At 44.2% G+C, this 15932-nt stretch overlaps 1 protein-coding gene across 14 annotated transcripts in view; it reads right to left on the bottom strand.

Moving 5' to 3' along the window:
- Positions 1 to 15932, bottom strand: part of DOCK7 (dedicator of cytokinesis 7) — a 1498361-nt gene that overhangs the window by 918087 nt on the left and 564342 nt on the right. For all 14 annotated transcript variants that reach the window (XM_069642017.1, XM_069642019.1, XM_069642018.1 and 11 more), the window contains one exon: positions 1628 to 1770. In XM_069642017.1, coding sequence (XP_069498118.1) covers positions 1628 to 1770 — 143 coding nt within the window. The remainder of the gene's footprint in view (positions 1 to 1627; positions 1771 to 15932) is intronic.

Below are 15932 nucleotides of genomic sequence, written 5' to 3'. Positions count from 1 at the left end.
TCGCTCACAAGCACTTGAAGGTTAAGGAGCAGAATGCCTCCTAACCAAAATCTCACTCTACCAACTCAACAGAGACCTAATATCAAGAAAAGACATGGGACATCAGCACAGGACATCTTCATACCTCAATCACTAAAGCCAAATACCTCTCACTATAACACAACCGCCAGCAAGACCAATAATTTGAAAGCACTACAGAAAACACAAGATCCCTCCCCACCTTTTTGACTAACCTCCAATTTCTCTCCACCTTATCCACCATACAAAAATACAAATCAGTCATTTGCATATGGCTTTTTCTTAAAAAAAAGACCCTCTCCGCAAACTTGAAACATCACAAACTTACACCTCCAACTATAACCGATTGTCAGCCCAAGTCCAACATAAATGAATGAGGAGTGCTAGCTCCCTCACACCATAAATGTATTCAAAATGTGAAATCCATTGTGTCACCTCTACGGGATTAGACTGGTAATTAATTTGATGAGTAGGGTTAGAGTTTATAAGTTCCCAGAAGTTCCCTGTTTTCTTAGCTTTCATGGTGTGTTACATTCTGTGATTACTGGATATTTGTTATTGAAGTTTATTCCCCTTTATCCAGTTTATAAAGTTGTATTTCAAGTGTTGACAGAATAACCTCATCCTTTGGTACACTAGTTACTAGGGCACTCAGATTTCTCTTAAATTCCCTTTTCTTTTCCTTCACTTTCACATTGAAGTGATAATGATGATTAGGTCAGTTGTTGTATCTATCTACTTCAGGGGGCATAAAGATCAAATGATTTTTCAAAAATGTGTTTAAACATAAAAGGATCATCAAAGGGGATTGGATTCTCCCTAAAGAAGCATTTTAAATACTTTACCAAAGAGATGTTATAATTAGCTTTATTTGACTGACACTAACACATTCTTATGTTTGGCTTTGTTAGACTATAAAGCAGCGATGTCCAGATTTTACGTGGTTATGGAAGTCGGCCTGTTCATGTGCAACATCAGACGCGAATAATCACTAGCATCAATTCTTTCATTACAGCAATTGAACACTTATACAGTGCACACTGTAAAATAAACAGTCGATTGCACATTTCCTCTAGCCCATGTAAAGTTACTTGGTATTTCCTCCTGTAAATTACCATTAACACTTATCATATTCCACGCTTGCTTGCGTGCGTGCATTCCACTATAAGATTTCTTTGGTCCTTTTCTTTCTATGTTGATCTGAGGAAATCCATGTCCTAACATTAATCTTATTGCCATCAGTTACATGTACATCAGGACAAAAACAGTTGAAATCTCCTGCTATTATACATCTTTGGGAGCCACCTTCATTATGCCATTGAGAGAAGAAAGGAGTTCCAATAAATATGAATACAAATCATATCTGAAATAGGAACACAGCTGCTGCAGGAGACGGTGTCCACCAACATTGCCTATGACTTGGGGTCTCAAAGATCTTTTGTTGCTCCTAGTCAATTAGCAACCCAAATAAGTAACCCCCACAGAAGGTCATCCTCTCGGTGTGTAATGTGGCCCTTAGTGTTAGAATCAGCTGCACTGTATTGTCGGAGTGTGCTTCTTCAATATAGACACGTGGTGTGAAACATTTGAGCAGATCAACACTTTGTACCTGTTTAAAGAAGTTTGTAACAGTCAGTGTGGCCGGTCTGAAGCCAGTCAGGTTACAGGCATCATCTCCACTGGTAGTTCTCTCCAAGGAGCGTCTCCCAACAATACTGGAATTCCTTCTCTCTGACCAAGATCCTTTGCGCTCTGAAATAACGAAAAAAAACAAAGTATCCAGATAAAGGCTAACAAAGAAGTAAACATATATTAAGCATCAATGAAGAGAGGCATCGCATGCAGAAGTTATGCAATAAGTCTAACTGATGAGGTGGTTTCAAGAAGTAACGTTTAAAGTGATAACCCCACTCTCGACAGCTTCAGTCCAGTGCCCTCCTGTATGTGGTTCTTTTCTTGAAAAATGACGACAACATTGTAATTTTCTTTGCAGCCAAATAGAGGTTAAGCCAGTGCCTCAGCCATTAATGTGTTATTAAGCATTGCAATTTAGCCACTTTAAATTAAGTGAACATGGCATTCCTTAAAAATCATGTTCCTCATCTTTCAGCTACAACTATCTAACGGATATATCGTAACAAGAATTAGACATGCGGGCAGTTCCCTTACAAAGGATCATGAACAATGGCTCTTTTATTTACAATACTCATAATGATGGTCCTTTTTAGAGAGATTATTATTTTTAAGAGCTATGTTATGAATATCCTGAAAATATTCTGCATTGATAAAGTAGAAATTCATACCACACTGCTCTGAATGGGCAATCCAATAGGCTTGTAATTTTCAATATTCTTCAAACTGAATCAAGACTGGGCTACAGCATGGCAACAGTGTGAGAGGTACACATCCACCACTAGACATCCTTAAACGTATATACACACCAAATAATACTCTGTCTTAATGCGTTAGTAATCTAAAACATCAGGCACTGTATACATTCGTTTTTTCTATGCCAAATAAGTATATCTCTTTTATTTGCAAAGTTTCCAATATCTTCAAATGCTGCAGAAGCACGAGTCAATCAAGTGGTGGAAAATACTATGGTGTACCAACATAAATTCATTTTTTAAATATATTTCAAATACGAGAACATAAGTTATACGTACAAAGATTTGATTTCTGTCTGTATTATTTCCATGTCTGCATTCACCGGAAGCAGTGAACTTCTTACAATGGGGTGAGCTTGTGTTACAGTCTGACCAGGTTGTGGAGGGGAGTAAATGGAACAGTCACCTGGGACAATACATGTGTGGGCCTACATATATTAAGAACAACCAACATTAGGTGGAACCAGTGTTAGGAATGTGACCATGATGGATGAAGTGCTTGAGGAGAGGCAGAGAAAGTGAAGGACAGAGGCATGCTAGAGGCAAGGGAAACATTTTAGCTAGAAGGCAGATGAGAGGTAGGTTAAGAAGGTAACTCGGAGACAAAGAGCAAAACCTTTAGTTTGGGTTTGAACAAATCCTTTCGGACTGTTTCTCGGATGTTCAGGGAAGAGAATTCCATTTAAATGGAGCAAGAAGAGAGAAAGTGGAAGTGAGAGAAAACACTGGCAGGGTGAGGTGCCACAAGGGTAGTCAAGCTGGCAGAAAAGAGATTGCGAGAAGGTTTGTAGAGTTGGATAGAGGAAAATAGATATGGTGGTACCCTACCGTGGATAGATTTTGTGAACCAGGAGAAGAAATTTAAATCTGGCCCTGTTTTGCATGGTCAGCCATCCAGCCTCGTGACAGTATGAGGAAGTAGGTAGGAAGTGAGTGAGTTCAAAGAGTGTCCTGGTTGCAAAGTTAATGATTTTGTCGAGAGGCCAGAAAGCATAGTTGGGAAGACCAAAGAAAATGCTTGCAAAGTAGTCCAGTTAAGAGAAGACAAGAGTCGTTAAGAGATGCTTGGCAGTGTTGAAAGGAAGGTGGTGCATGACTTTCCTAATACTTAGGAGGTTGAGTCAAGCCGCCATTGCAGACTTGGAGATGCAAGTAGAGAAGATGTGAGTAGGGTTATAGATGACACTGCATTTTCTATCTGCAGAAGAGTAGGGGAGAGTGTCAGGTGGGAACTGTATTGACAGGAGACGAGATGAGAGAGAGTATTTGGCAGGGAAGAACAGTACCTCTGTTTTTGCAGAGTTTAACATCAGAGAGTGCGAAGCCATCCAATATTAATGGCAGCGAGAGAGAGTTGGAAATGTTGATAGAGAGATAAGCACAGAGTTTGGGGAAAGAGATGAAGATTTGGGTGCCGTCTGAAGAGTTGGTACGAGAACCCAAAGGAGGAAATTAGTCCCCAAAGGGTAGTGGTGTAGAGTGTAAAGAGGAGAGAATCCAAGATAGAGTCTTGTGGAACAGTTGGAGTGGGTGGAGTGGTGTTGCTCAAGGAGACAGAGAACTGGTAAGGAGACAGGTAGGATTCAATCCTGTCAAGGGCTTGATCATGAATCCCAACAAGAGAGTATTAAGGAGATCAGAGTGATCCCCAGTGTCAAAGGCAGTGGACAGGTCAAGGAGAATTAGGAGCCTTAAGAAGATGAATGGGAAACGGTCAGTGGACTGTGATGAATCTGAGGTGATCATCCCAAAGACCCTCACCTGGACCTCTTCTCATGTGGCCAGGGAAAGGCAGCCGCTACCTGATCCTGACCCTGGAGTTGGTACAATGCAGGAGTATCACATAGGAGGAGACTCGGGTCAGGAGGACTGGGAGAACCCTCTGAAAAATGTCCCTAATGATCACACAGTCTCAATGGCTTACTGTCAGATTGATCGTTTTGATTTTCAAACAAACAAGAAGATTATGGACTAGTACTGAGACGAGGAAGAGGGGTCTAGAGTTACCAGACTGTAATGAGTGATCTAGTTGTCGTAATGAGTTCTGCTATGCTGACAGCGGGACGCTGTTCAGAAAACGTGACAAATGTCGGGAGACCTGGTTTATGCAGAGGAGCGGTTTTGAGGCCTGCTAACCGGAGGGAGAGAGAAGCTCTCTGTGTCCTGTGAGCTGCTCCATTGTAAGGTTTGCACCGGGGAGCGCACGTAGCTGTGAAATCTCCATTGACCGTCAGCGCGAGCGACTGCAGATTGACAGGAGCTGCCAAACACTGAGGAAGTCCCTACGAAGGAAGAAGCCGCACTGGCGAGACTGAAGGAGACGCCAGATATACCAGTGAGTTGGCCCGATACAGGTGAACCTGGGGCACTACAAAGGGGACTGCAAGGTAGTAACGAACTTTATGAATTACGAACATTTGAATTAAAGCTAATTGGGCACACTCTCCTATTAAGAGATGTCAAATAAGGGAAAACTGTTACCCACATTGCCCAAGCCAAACAAGGGCAATAGTAAAGCAAAGGGGACACATCGTTCCCAAAGAGGGATATCCAATCAGGGGACATTGTAACCGGCATTGCCAAAGAATGCAGAGAGTGACACTGAGGCAATTTAAATAAGATGTTCCCAAAACAAGATACCCCGTGGGAGAAAGTTGTAAACTACATTGCCAGCAGCCAAAACGTTGTATGGATAGAAACGAGAGACTGCAAAAGCAAAGCCCTCCTTGTAAAAGCAATCAAGGGGGAGAGAACTGTAACCTGCATTGCCTAGGGCAAACAGATTAATGTAAGAATCAATGTCCTTTGGTGCAATATAAATGTGAAAGAAGCTATAAGCCAATTGTATTGAAAGTCAGAAGACTAAACCAAGAAGCAGTTGTTATTTCAACTCTTTTCTTTGAGGATTCAAGTTTGGAACACGTCTTACCACAGAGTACAAATTGTAGTAGTAGGAGTGTTATCCGGGCAGGCGAGTAGCCCAGGAAAGGGACAATAGTGGTTAGTCCTGGCAGGTGAGTGGACCAGGAAGACGATCATTTGAAGTACTGTGAATGTGGTAGAAGGTTGTGGTGTAAAAGAAGTGGCAATTCCACTACCGTGTTTTGATGAACTGTTGTATAACCATCCTAACTAAAGCATATCTTTTTAAGTGAAGTATCCTGACTGAAGTGTTACTTATAAAGGAGAAATCCGATGAGATAAAAAGTGATTGATCTTCAGAGAAAAGAACACTTACATTTGACTTTGATGAAATATGATATGATGAAATATGATAATCACTTTGCCAAGAATCTGAAATACATAAGTACATCTTTGAAAGTATGGCAATACCTCTTCTGGACTGTGCCCACTTCACTGTGCTCTGCTACTACAGTATGTGAAAGAGTCCAGATCATGCATACCATCGAGCACACAAGGCTATATATACATCCTCCAAAAATGAAGATTTAAGCTCTTGTTCCCACTGACTCTACCCAAGAGTGAAAATCTGTAGAAATTGAGGAAGTTCATGCTGGTCGCAAGCCTATAAAATTGCAAAGCCACTCCAGTGGAAATTGGCAAGACCAAGAATTTTCAAATGTTTACAAAGGCTCTTGTTAGAGGCTATAGTCAAGAATCCTGCTCAGTCAGTCCTACTCGCAAACTTTGTGAAGACCCCCTAAAGCTGAACACACTTTAGAAATGGCCTTTATCATGAATTAATTAACTAATTAATGCAGAAATAGATTGCAGCTAAAGGACTTAAGTCCATGTATATATAGCAGTACATAGAGTACTTGGTGACCTCACATTGATGAAGTCCAACTAAATGAAAACTCCTTCACGCGTCATAATATCTGACTCCAGCTCACACCTGTTTTTTGCCACTTGAGGAAGATGTAGAAATGGGTTGCACCTTTTCTGCTCTGGCATGTGCATCATTTAATCTAGGGATGGCGTCTTGACAGGTGCTAAAACAGAAAAAACATGCAAGCGGTCATCTCTGATGAATCTGGCATTGTCATCACTGCTTCCATCGGGGAAGCCTTCCCTAATGTGGCCAGGACAAGGCGGATGTTTTCTGATCTGAACCCTGGGGACGGTAATTAGAGGGAGGATCACAGAGGGGGAGACAACTCTCATGGAGGTAAAGGTAATTTGCCAGATGAAACCTGTAATGCCCCCTTTTCATCAGGGACTAACAACAACCCTAGAATACCCCAATCCCTTATGGCATATAGTAGGATGGCATTAGAAATCTCCCCAGACCCAAAACCAACTCAAGGGACCGTAGACCCCCCTTCCTACAACCCTAAAGATAATCCGGTCCCTAATGGATTCATGAGTTGTACTTATCCTACCTTTCCCCTGAAAATTAGAGGGATGAGGAAGAATAGGAGTATCCTGAATGAAGATCACTTGCCAAGTACTGTGATGAGAAAGATCCCCAATGACTCACAAGGGAGTTATCAGATCAGTACTGTGACGAGGGAGAAGAATGGAGGAATGAGGACTACATGTAAGAACCACATACAGCAATCTAGTCTTTCCCAAAATCCTTTTGCCCAGAACCAGTATAAAAGCAAGAAAGCCCAGGAACCGCTTGGGCCTCAAAAAGGGAGTGACCCCCTGGCTCCTGCAGTGTGCCAGAGAAAAGCTGGAGGCTCCCTCACTGGGAAAATACAGCTGAAAGCAGGAAGTTTTAATCTGCTACCGCTACAGAGAGTAACGCTGGCTGGAGAACCCTACTTCTCTCAGTGCCAACTGTGGGATCACAAAGCTGGTGCAAGGTACGTGGAGCCGACCGGCTAACAGAAGAGACAGAGGAGGGCAGACTTCAGGAGATGGTATGCAGAGGCAGGTGACGCAACTACAGGAAGAGGAAGAAAGGCAGCCTCAATGCTGTTTGAGCCCAAAGACACCAATGGCGAGCAGGAACTGCAAGGGTCACAGAAGCCACGCATCTTCGGCAAATAGCCAGGTTTTTAGGGCTTTGCTCAATGGCCACTAAGATGGTTTGCTTTTAAAGCAGGTGGAAGGGCATTCCAGTTGATCGTTGCCACAGTCGGGTAGCTTGAGCCTCCTTCTCTGGCTCTTTTTACTCTTGGTAGGGCCAGGCGGTGAGCTTGGGTGGTTTTGATTGGTCTGTTGGATTTGGATCTCACAATTTATTGGGACAGGTATTGGGGTGCTGTGTTAGATAGGCATTTGTGTATGACTGAAAGGATTTTGAATATGATCCTTTCCCTTATTGGGAGCCAGTGCACTTTCTTCCTCATAGCAGAGATGTGGTCTCTTTCATGATGTTAACTGCAGCCCGAAGGGCATTTCTTTGGATTGTCTGTATTTCCTTTAAGTCCTGTTTGGAGGTCCCCGCAAATAGGGCATAGCAATAATCCAGTCTGGCCCTGGTGATCACTCGGGTAATTGTTAAGCAGCTGGCTGGAGTCAAGAAGTGCCTAGCAGCGTTGATAAGCCTGGCTGTGTATGCTGTTGACGAGGCGATCACATTCACTTGCTTGGTGAGGGCGAGAGATGCATCTAGGTGAACACCCAGAGTTTTTACTGATGCTGAGGTGGGGATCTGTGTCCCATCAATGGTAAAGGCAGAAAATTGGGGATCGAGATTCTTGAGCGTAGCTGGAGAGCCCACTAGTAGGGCACAGGAAAGGTTCTGCCATCTAAGACTGCATTGCTGATTGAGCGCTGTTAAAGGTACGTCAATGGTATGGTATGGGAGTCTTCCTCATAACTGCCTGTCGGGTGTAGGAGAATTTGTGTGTAATCGGCATAGCTCGTGTAGGATATGCCGATGCTGTCTAGGAGGTCAAAGATGGGCTTAGTGAATATGTTGTATAGGGCGGGGGAGATACAGGACCCTTGTGGGACTCTGAAGGGGGTGGGTATGGGTGGTGCGCTGGCCAAGTCGGAGAAAACACTTGTGGATCTACCCTCCAGGAAGGATGCTACCCATGATGTCACCTCTCATGAGATGTTGGCTGCGTCTATGAGCGATGGCATAAGGTTTTGTGATTAACCCGGTCGAAGGCAGCTGAGAGTTCTAATAGGAGGAGGAGAGCAGGTTTTCCCTCGTCTTTGAACATGTCTAACAGTTATTTATGTCAAGCAGCGCTGTTTCAGTGCCATGGCCTGGTGTGAAGCACGATTGGTGCATCCCCAAGATTTGGCTATCTTCTAAGTAAGACTGCATTTGGATGTATGCTGCTCTGTCTAGAATTTCTTACAGGAATTGAACTTTGGTGATGGGACGGTAGTCTTTAGGGATGGACGGGTCGAGTGCTGTGTTATTTTAGCGGTGGGAGGACTCAGGATTCTGGTGGGGCTCGGCTACTTGTGAAGGAGGCGTTGATGAATTTGGTGATAAACGGTAATAAGGTTTCTGGCCAATCTTTAATAATATTGGCTGGGCAGATGTCCTCTTTGCACCTGGAGGGTTTTAGGTTTCTAATGATGTTGGCCATTTCTAGTACTGAGATTTCTCTAAAGCGGAATAGAGGTGTCTTGGGTGATTTGGAGGGGGAGCGTGGCGGGTGAGTACTTTGGTCAGGGCTTGTTTCTTTTCAATTTTCTGCTGGACTGTACAGATTTTCAGGCGCATAGCGTCCTAGATCTTCCAGCACCAGTTCTCATCTTTGGAAATGGTGTCAGGGGGGATGAGGGTGATTCTAGTTCCCTAAGGATTTTAAATAGTTCCTGGGAGTTGGAGCTGGCGTTAGCTATTCTAGTGTTATAGGCATTCGCTTTGGTAGTAATAATGGCCTGCTTGTATTGAGTTGCTATCTTTTTGAATGCAGCTTTGCCTCAGTGAAACTCCTGACTATATTCTAAGGCGTAACTGCACCGCGGCCAGTTTCACTAAATGTATCTGGTCCACCTGTCCGCCAAGTGTGGGAGGAGGAGGGAAAACGCAAGTGCATCGTCACACTTTTGATGAAGCTACCATGCTGATTAAAAAACGTTTGAATCAAGAGCTAAGGAGGTTAACAAAGCTGAACATGAGTATCAGTATGACTGAACAGAGAAAAAAATCTAAAGCACTACGCCAGTTGTACAAACAATGGTCGGTGGGAAGGAAGGCCTTGTGTCTCCAGCATGACAGTGAATTCATGCTGAAGTTGGTGGCTAATATGGATTCTGGTCAATTTTGGAAGGTGATAAACTCATTGGAGGGTAGCTCAAAAAAGCTCACTTTGTAACCTGGTCCCTGAAAAGCTCTGGGTGGAATCTCTCTCTCTCACCTTCGGCTCATGTAAAACTCCTATTTCCATACCATCGGAAAGTGTGAAATGGGAACTTCCGCTAGACATACAGAGTTTGGAGGAAATTATTAGGAAGAGCTCGTCCTCCAAAGCAGCCGGTCCAAATGGGCTCACATATTTAGTGTTAAAAGAGAATCCAACTACTTGGGCCAAACTGTTAGTCTGGTTATTTGGGGAAATTCTACTCAAGAAAGCACCTCCTTCCACCTGGAAGTCAGACATAATAATTCCACTTTTCAAAGGGGGGATCGTATGTTACCAATCAATTATCATCCAATCGCACTTTTAGATATTGATGGAAAACTCTTCATGAAGATCCTGTTGCGTGAGGTGGAGAAATGGGTAAAAGATCATAAGATCCTCTCTAAGTACCAGACTGGCTTTCGAAAGGGGCTTTCAACAGCCTTAAATGGGGTCGCTCTCAATGTCATTTCAGAGAAGACGGGTAAGCCTGGAGGAAATCTATTGTATGGGGTCTGGGTGGACTTCTCTAGAGCTTTTGACCAGGTGGACAGGAGTAGACTGAGGGCAAAGTTAAGAGCTTAGGATATTCCTGAGGGGTTGCTCGCCATGCTGATCGAGTTCCACAAAGACAATACCAACAGAGTTCGACTTGATGAGCAAGGTAATTTGTCTGAGTCTATTAGAGTGGAAAAGGAGGTTCGGCAGGGTTGTTTGGGTGCCCCGCTGTTTTTCAATTTATATTTGGCAGACGCAGGGTACTGCCTGAAACCATGTGCGTTGGCCAGTGCAGTGATCGGAAGATCTTGAGTTCACTGGCTGGCATACGCGGATGATGTGGTTCTTCTAGATTGTTCTCCTGTGGGACTGCAGAGATTACTTAATAGACTGAACAGTTAAGCTAGGGAGAATGGTTTAGCCCTTAATCCAAAAAAAACAAAGATTCTGGTGTTCAGACAAAGCTGTAAAAAAATTCCTTGCAGTCATTGGGAGATAGGAGGTCAGCAAATCGAGAGAGTAGAAGAGCTGTTATATCTAGGCTTCAAAATATATGCCTCTCTTGCAATTTGTAAGGTGGAAAAGGACCTGCAAAATAAAATGTCATTATTGGGCCAGATGAAAAATGAAAAAAATTCTAGTAAAATATTGTACATTTTCTATACTTCCATTGATTCGGTTTTATAAAGCAAAAGTTATACCAGTAATACTTTATGGGCTTGAAACTAAACCCCTCTTATGACATACAGATTGGCAGAAATGGGAGGGAATGGTGTGGAAGAAAGTTCTCAATCTTTCCATGAGTGTTTCAATGGGTCTTCTCAGATTTGAACTAGGGTTAAGATCCTTAAAAGCCAATTTTGTAAATGTCTCTCTTTAGGCTTATCTCAGTTGCACAGGAGAACTCTCTATACGGGGACATCAGAGAGCATTCTGATAGGGGTGGTTCGGAGGGATTAAGTAAATTGGAAGAATGGGCCCATGGTGAATTATCGAAGGCAAGAACAGATCTGGATACTCTACATAATCCCTGCAAGGCCAAAAAAAAGTTGGCAGAAATGGATTGGATTACAACAATCGACTTGATGCAGGCCAAAGCAAGATCCAATCAATTTATAGTAGAAGAAAAGAATCTGGGCTTCATTCCAAGTTATTTGGTTAAATTTCCAGACTAGAAAATAAGGAACAATTTCCTCAGAATCTGATTAAATGTAGCAAGAACTGGTGAAGTCTTGGCACAAAGAGGACAAGGTGATCTTTAAAGCTATGTGATAGATGTTCGAATCCGAAAGCCCAAACTTTAAAACATCTGTTAATGGACTTTCAAGGAACCGAAAAAGCCAGATCTCGACTGTTCACTAGATTTGGTTTTAAGAGTGCTAACTTCATACCAGAAATGTTCTGGGACTGTCTAATTGCTGACGTCCACAATCCTCTAACAATTGCAGTTGTGCAGGTGCTTGCCAGCTGCAATATTGTCGATTAAACTACTTTGAATATGCCTAAATGTTATGTAGGTCTCTCCTCTTCTTTTCTGTTCTTCAAAAATAATGAAATTATCGTTTAGGATTGTTGCTTGGAAATGTAGAGTAATGCTATGTTGATCTATAATAGTGTTTAGGATTAAGGTAAATTTTACAGGAAAAATTTATTTTCTTTTTAGATTTTTATCGCTGTTTAATTTTAAATATTGCTTTGTAATGAATTGTTTTATTTGTGATAACTAGAGGTATTTTTGTAATGTGTTTTGTCGATGGTAATATGTTGTTTCTTCATTTTTGGTATTGTTTCTTTCTCTTGAATTTCTCTTTTGCTTATCTAAAGTAAGAATTCAGTTGTGAATCATTTTTGTAAAAGGTTGTTTCAACCAAACACAATAATTTATTGCGCAAGGCCTGGAGATCTTCGTTGAACCAGGTGCTGATATGACCGGCTGGTTTTGCTTTCCGCAAGAGTAGTGGGGCTACCAGGTCCACCGCTTTTGTGAGGGTGCTGGTGTAGATATCACTATTACATCTGGGTCTGTGGAGTTAAGAGATTCTGGGCGGAGCAGATCGAGGAGGGAGAAATGGATTCTTTGGATATCTTCTGGGTGCTGCTTGACAAGGATTGAGGCATGGCTGGGCTGGGGGTCTGACTTTTCCGCTGGGGGAAGGTAAAGCTGATGAAATAGTGGCCTGACCATGGACACAAGACATTGGCTGTGATGGAGATTTGACTGTCTCCAATCTAAAGTTCTGCCTCTAGTGTGTGTAGGGGTGAGGACACAGTTTCTGAAGCCTAGGTCTGATAGTGTGTTGGCCACAGCAAAGGCTCTTGTGTCAGTGGGGTCATAGAGTCCTAGGTTCAAGTTCCCCAGGATTATGATCCTTGAGGAAGGTTTAATGTTCTCCCCTATCATGTGCAAGAGATCTGCTTTGGAGGCATTGGTAGGTCCTCCGGGTCGATAGATAATGTGAATGGTGGTGCAGTCGGACTGGGAGCAGGTGAGTTTGACTGAGAGGAGCTTGCAGTCCCCGACCCAGAGCCCTGTCGATGTATGTTATGTGGAAGGAGTCTCTAAAGATGAGTGCTACGCCTCCGTCCTTAGTATTGGGTCTATCGCATATCAGTATTGTGAAGCCCCAGAAGGGCTAAAGATAGGGTCAGGCCAGAGGCTTGGTTGAGCCAGGTTTCGGAGATGGCTAATGGGTCTAGATTCTGGGAGGTAATGAGGTCGTTGATGTCAAGGGGAGTGGCTGGGAATTGATCTGGCGTTAATGAGAGATTCTTTGAATAGGGCGCAGGGAGGGGTCATTTTAATTGCCAGAGGGGGACGGGTCTGCACTTGTGGCTTGCTATTGTCTGTCCAAGGTACCATTGGGAGTGGTGAACTTGCGTTCATTGAATTGTTTCTAGCGTGGGGGCCTTGGGAGTTATTAGTGAGGTGGGGGCATTTCATTGCTGTTGAAGGTAGCGTGGGTGTCTTGTGAGTGTGACTGCTGTCTTTGGGTGGGGCTGATCTTGTGGGCTTGTTCTTAAAGGGTTGCACATGTCGAGGGTGCAATCTGAGACCCAGGTGTTGGTTCCTTGTATCTAGGCTGACTGGGCGGTGGGATGGGATGGGTTTGGCTGGCCTATAGGCTGCCAACGTGTTGGGGGTGGTTGCTTCTATACTGTGTGGGGGCATGAGGAGCGAAGGCGGTAGGGGGTTCTTCCTTGTCGTGACTGTGATAGGTTTAGGTCTAGGTGTTAGCGGGTGACTAACGTGAGGTCTTCGCACTGGGAGGCTGTGACCATTGTGGTCAGTGGCCAGGGGGTTGTTGGGGGTGGTCGTCCATGTGGTATTGTAATCCTGCATCCCTGTACTGGGATGGTGAGTCACTGGGGCATGGAGTCTCGCCATTAACGCGGCATTGCTGTGGGCGAGAGGTTCTGCAGGGTGGTGGCACTGAGCTATGCAGTGTGGTTTTACAACCATGGTAAGGGTAACGGAACGTGTACTAAGGTCAGCCCACTTGAAGTAGCGATTGAAGGTTGTGCGGAGGGGTGGCATGGGTTTGTAGTCGGGGTCAGCTCGTTGGCTTTGGGCTATGCTGACGAGTGAGCATAGCGAGTCAGTCCTGTGAGGATTCCTGCAAGAAGTTTCGGGGGGATCAAAGGGGTGGGGCCTGGCAATGGATAGTAGTGTGGGCAAAGGAGGCGTGCAAATCCCTCAGAACAAAGAGATAGGCGACAGCAATCCATGAGTACCAGTCAGACTTACCTTTGCTTTGCAGCTGGTCTGGGAAGACAGAGACCACTTTGGCTTACGGCAATTACAGCGTGCAGCAGAGAGCTGCAGAGAGGGTTATTGGCCTTTGATCACAGCCTTATAGAGTCGGCTTCGCCTCCCGGCTACGGTCAGTGGTCCTTATGGGCTCTGCTGGCGTCCAATCTGCATCTGGAAAGCTGCTTGTTGGGGCACAGTGTTTGGGTACGGTGCTGGAGGCGGCCATCTTATCACAGGGTACATCCACTGTGTGTTGCATTGGGAAGGCACACTCCTGTACCCCTGAGGTGTGCGTGCATCTGATGTCACTTCAAATTAAACAATTACACTAGCCTCGTTTTCGTTGCCCCCACGAAACCGTGAACAACTATTTTTGGGTTTTTCATATTTAATGAGCAACGAAGCAATGTCCTGAACTGTAGTTATGTCTGTAACTGTAGTTACACCTTTCCTTTTGAACTTGAACATTTGTGCACTTTCTGAATATCTGCAGTTCAAATTTTTCTTTGCGTTTCATGCCAGTTACAGTACTACGGCAGGGAAGTTTTAAAAAAAACTCCTGGTCTCCATTGTGCACATTTAAGGGCATTCTGATATTATTCATAACACACTCACATCTGCTACGTTCTTCATAATGGAAGTTTGACACTCGTAGGGCATGCTGGAACATGCAATTCAATTACTCTATAAAGAGAAATAAGATTCTTTCTGCTTCAATGGGATACTTTAACTCTGAGGAAAATACATGACCAGGCAATCCCACTTCTTCCACCATCTAGGAGGCACGCAGGCTAGTGAATGGACCAATCAAGTACCATCTGGCTCAGCCCCCTCATGCAAAAAAGGACGGGGAGTTTCTTTAACTCGCCACAATAGAGAAATATATTGAACACAGGACTTGAGGAAAACATGACAAAACCAGACCAAATTTGAATCTTTACACAACAAATCTATCATTCCACCAGATTTGATGGACTTCTTTTCCTGATCGACTAGCTTTCGCGCCATGCCAAAACGTCTATTCGGTGCTTGTCATGACATTTACACACAAATGCTAAGTTAGGAACTTTCTCAAAATCAATGTTAGAGGATAGTGTGAAGAATCCTGCAGTCATCACTGATTCCCCAGTAATGATCTCCTCCCACATGGCCAGGGGACGGCAACCGCTACCTGATCCTGACCCTGGGGGTGGTACTATGAGGGAGGATCATGTGGGAGGCGACAAATGCCGGGTGGAGGTGATGACTCCATTAGTAGAGACGCAGTTTTTCCTACCACCCTTATGAGGAAAACCCTATGGCACCTACACTTCTGATGGCATACTGTCATTCCAGTCAGAAGCCAATTCATACCTCCTACACACACCTAACGTACCCCATCTCTAATGTTTTTTCAAATAAAAACCCTAACCAATATCACTTTGGGAAACCTAGAAAACCTATGGACTCCAACTCCCATAAAGCCTCAACTACTGAGTCGGAGAAGACGTCAATGCAGATTGACAGATAGACAAAGCTAACCATGCGGACTAGTTGTTATGAAGCAGCCTGAGTGTGCAGGACATTTAAAAATGGTGTCCGCATTTGGTAAAGCAGGAGAGCCAAAGAGGAAAGCAGATCCGGAAAAGCAGGCAGCACGGGGATGGACCGTGCTGGAGAACACAGGCATTTCCAGACAGATGCACACAAGGATTTACCGCCGTGGCGAGAGGCCAATCAACGCAGTGGGCACGGTGCAAGGACTGGCAAGAGAGCTACTGGAGGCACCGCTGTGCCGAGAAAGAGCATCCCTGTCAGCGGGTGAGCGCAGAGCGGTCAGGAGCACTGGAGGAGAGTTTGCAGTGCGAGGGAGGAGGACCCAAAGTGGAAGCTTTTTTGCATCAACATGCCACATGTCGGGAATGCTGTAAGACACCAGTGAGTCTGCTCAGAGCCATTGTGGGCCCCAAGGCGTTCCGACAAACATGTAAGTAAACAAAACCTTTTGAATACTGACCAATTAAAGTACAAATACAGAACTTGCACACGTCCTCGTGTATGAGGTCAATGTGGGGA

Source organism: Ambystoma mexicanum, chromosome 1q, assembly GCF_040938575.1.
Source record: "Ambystoma mexicanum isolate Mex_15411 chromosome 1q, UKY_AmexF1_1, whole genome shotgun sequence".
NCBI classification, from domain to species: domain Eukaryota; kingdom Metazoa; phylum Chordata; class Amphibia; order Caudata; family Ambystomatidae; genus Ambystoma; species Ambystoma mexicanum.
This window is presented reverse-complemented; position numbering and strand designations above follow the sequence as displayed.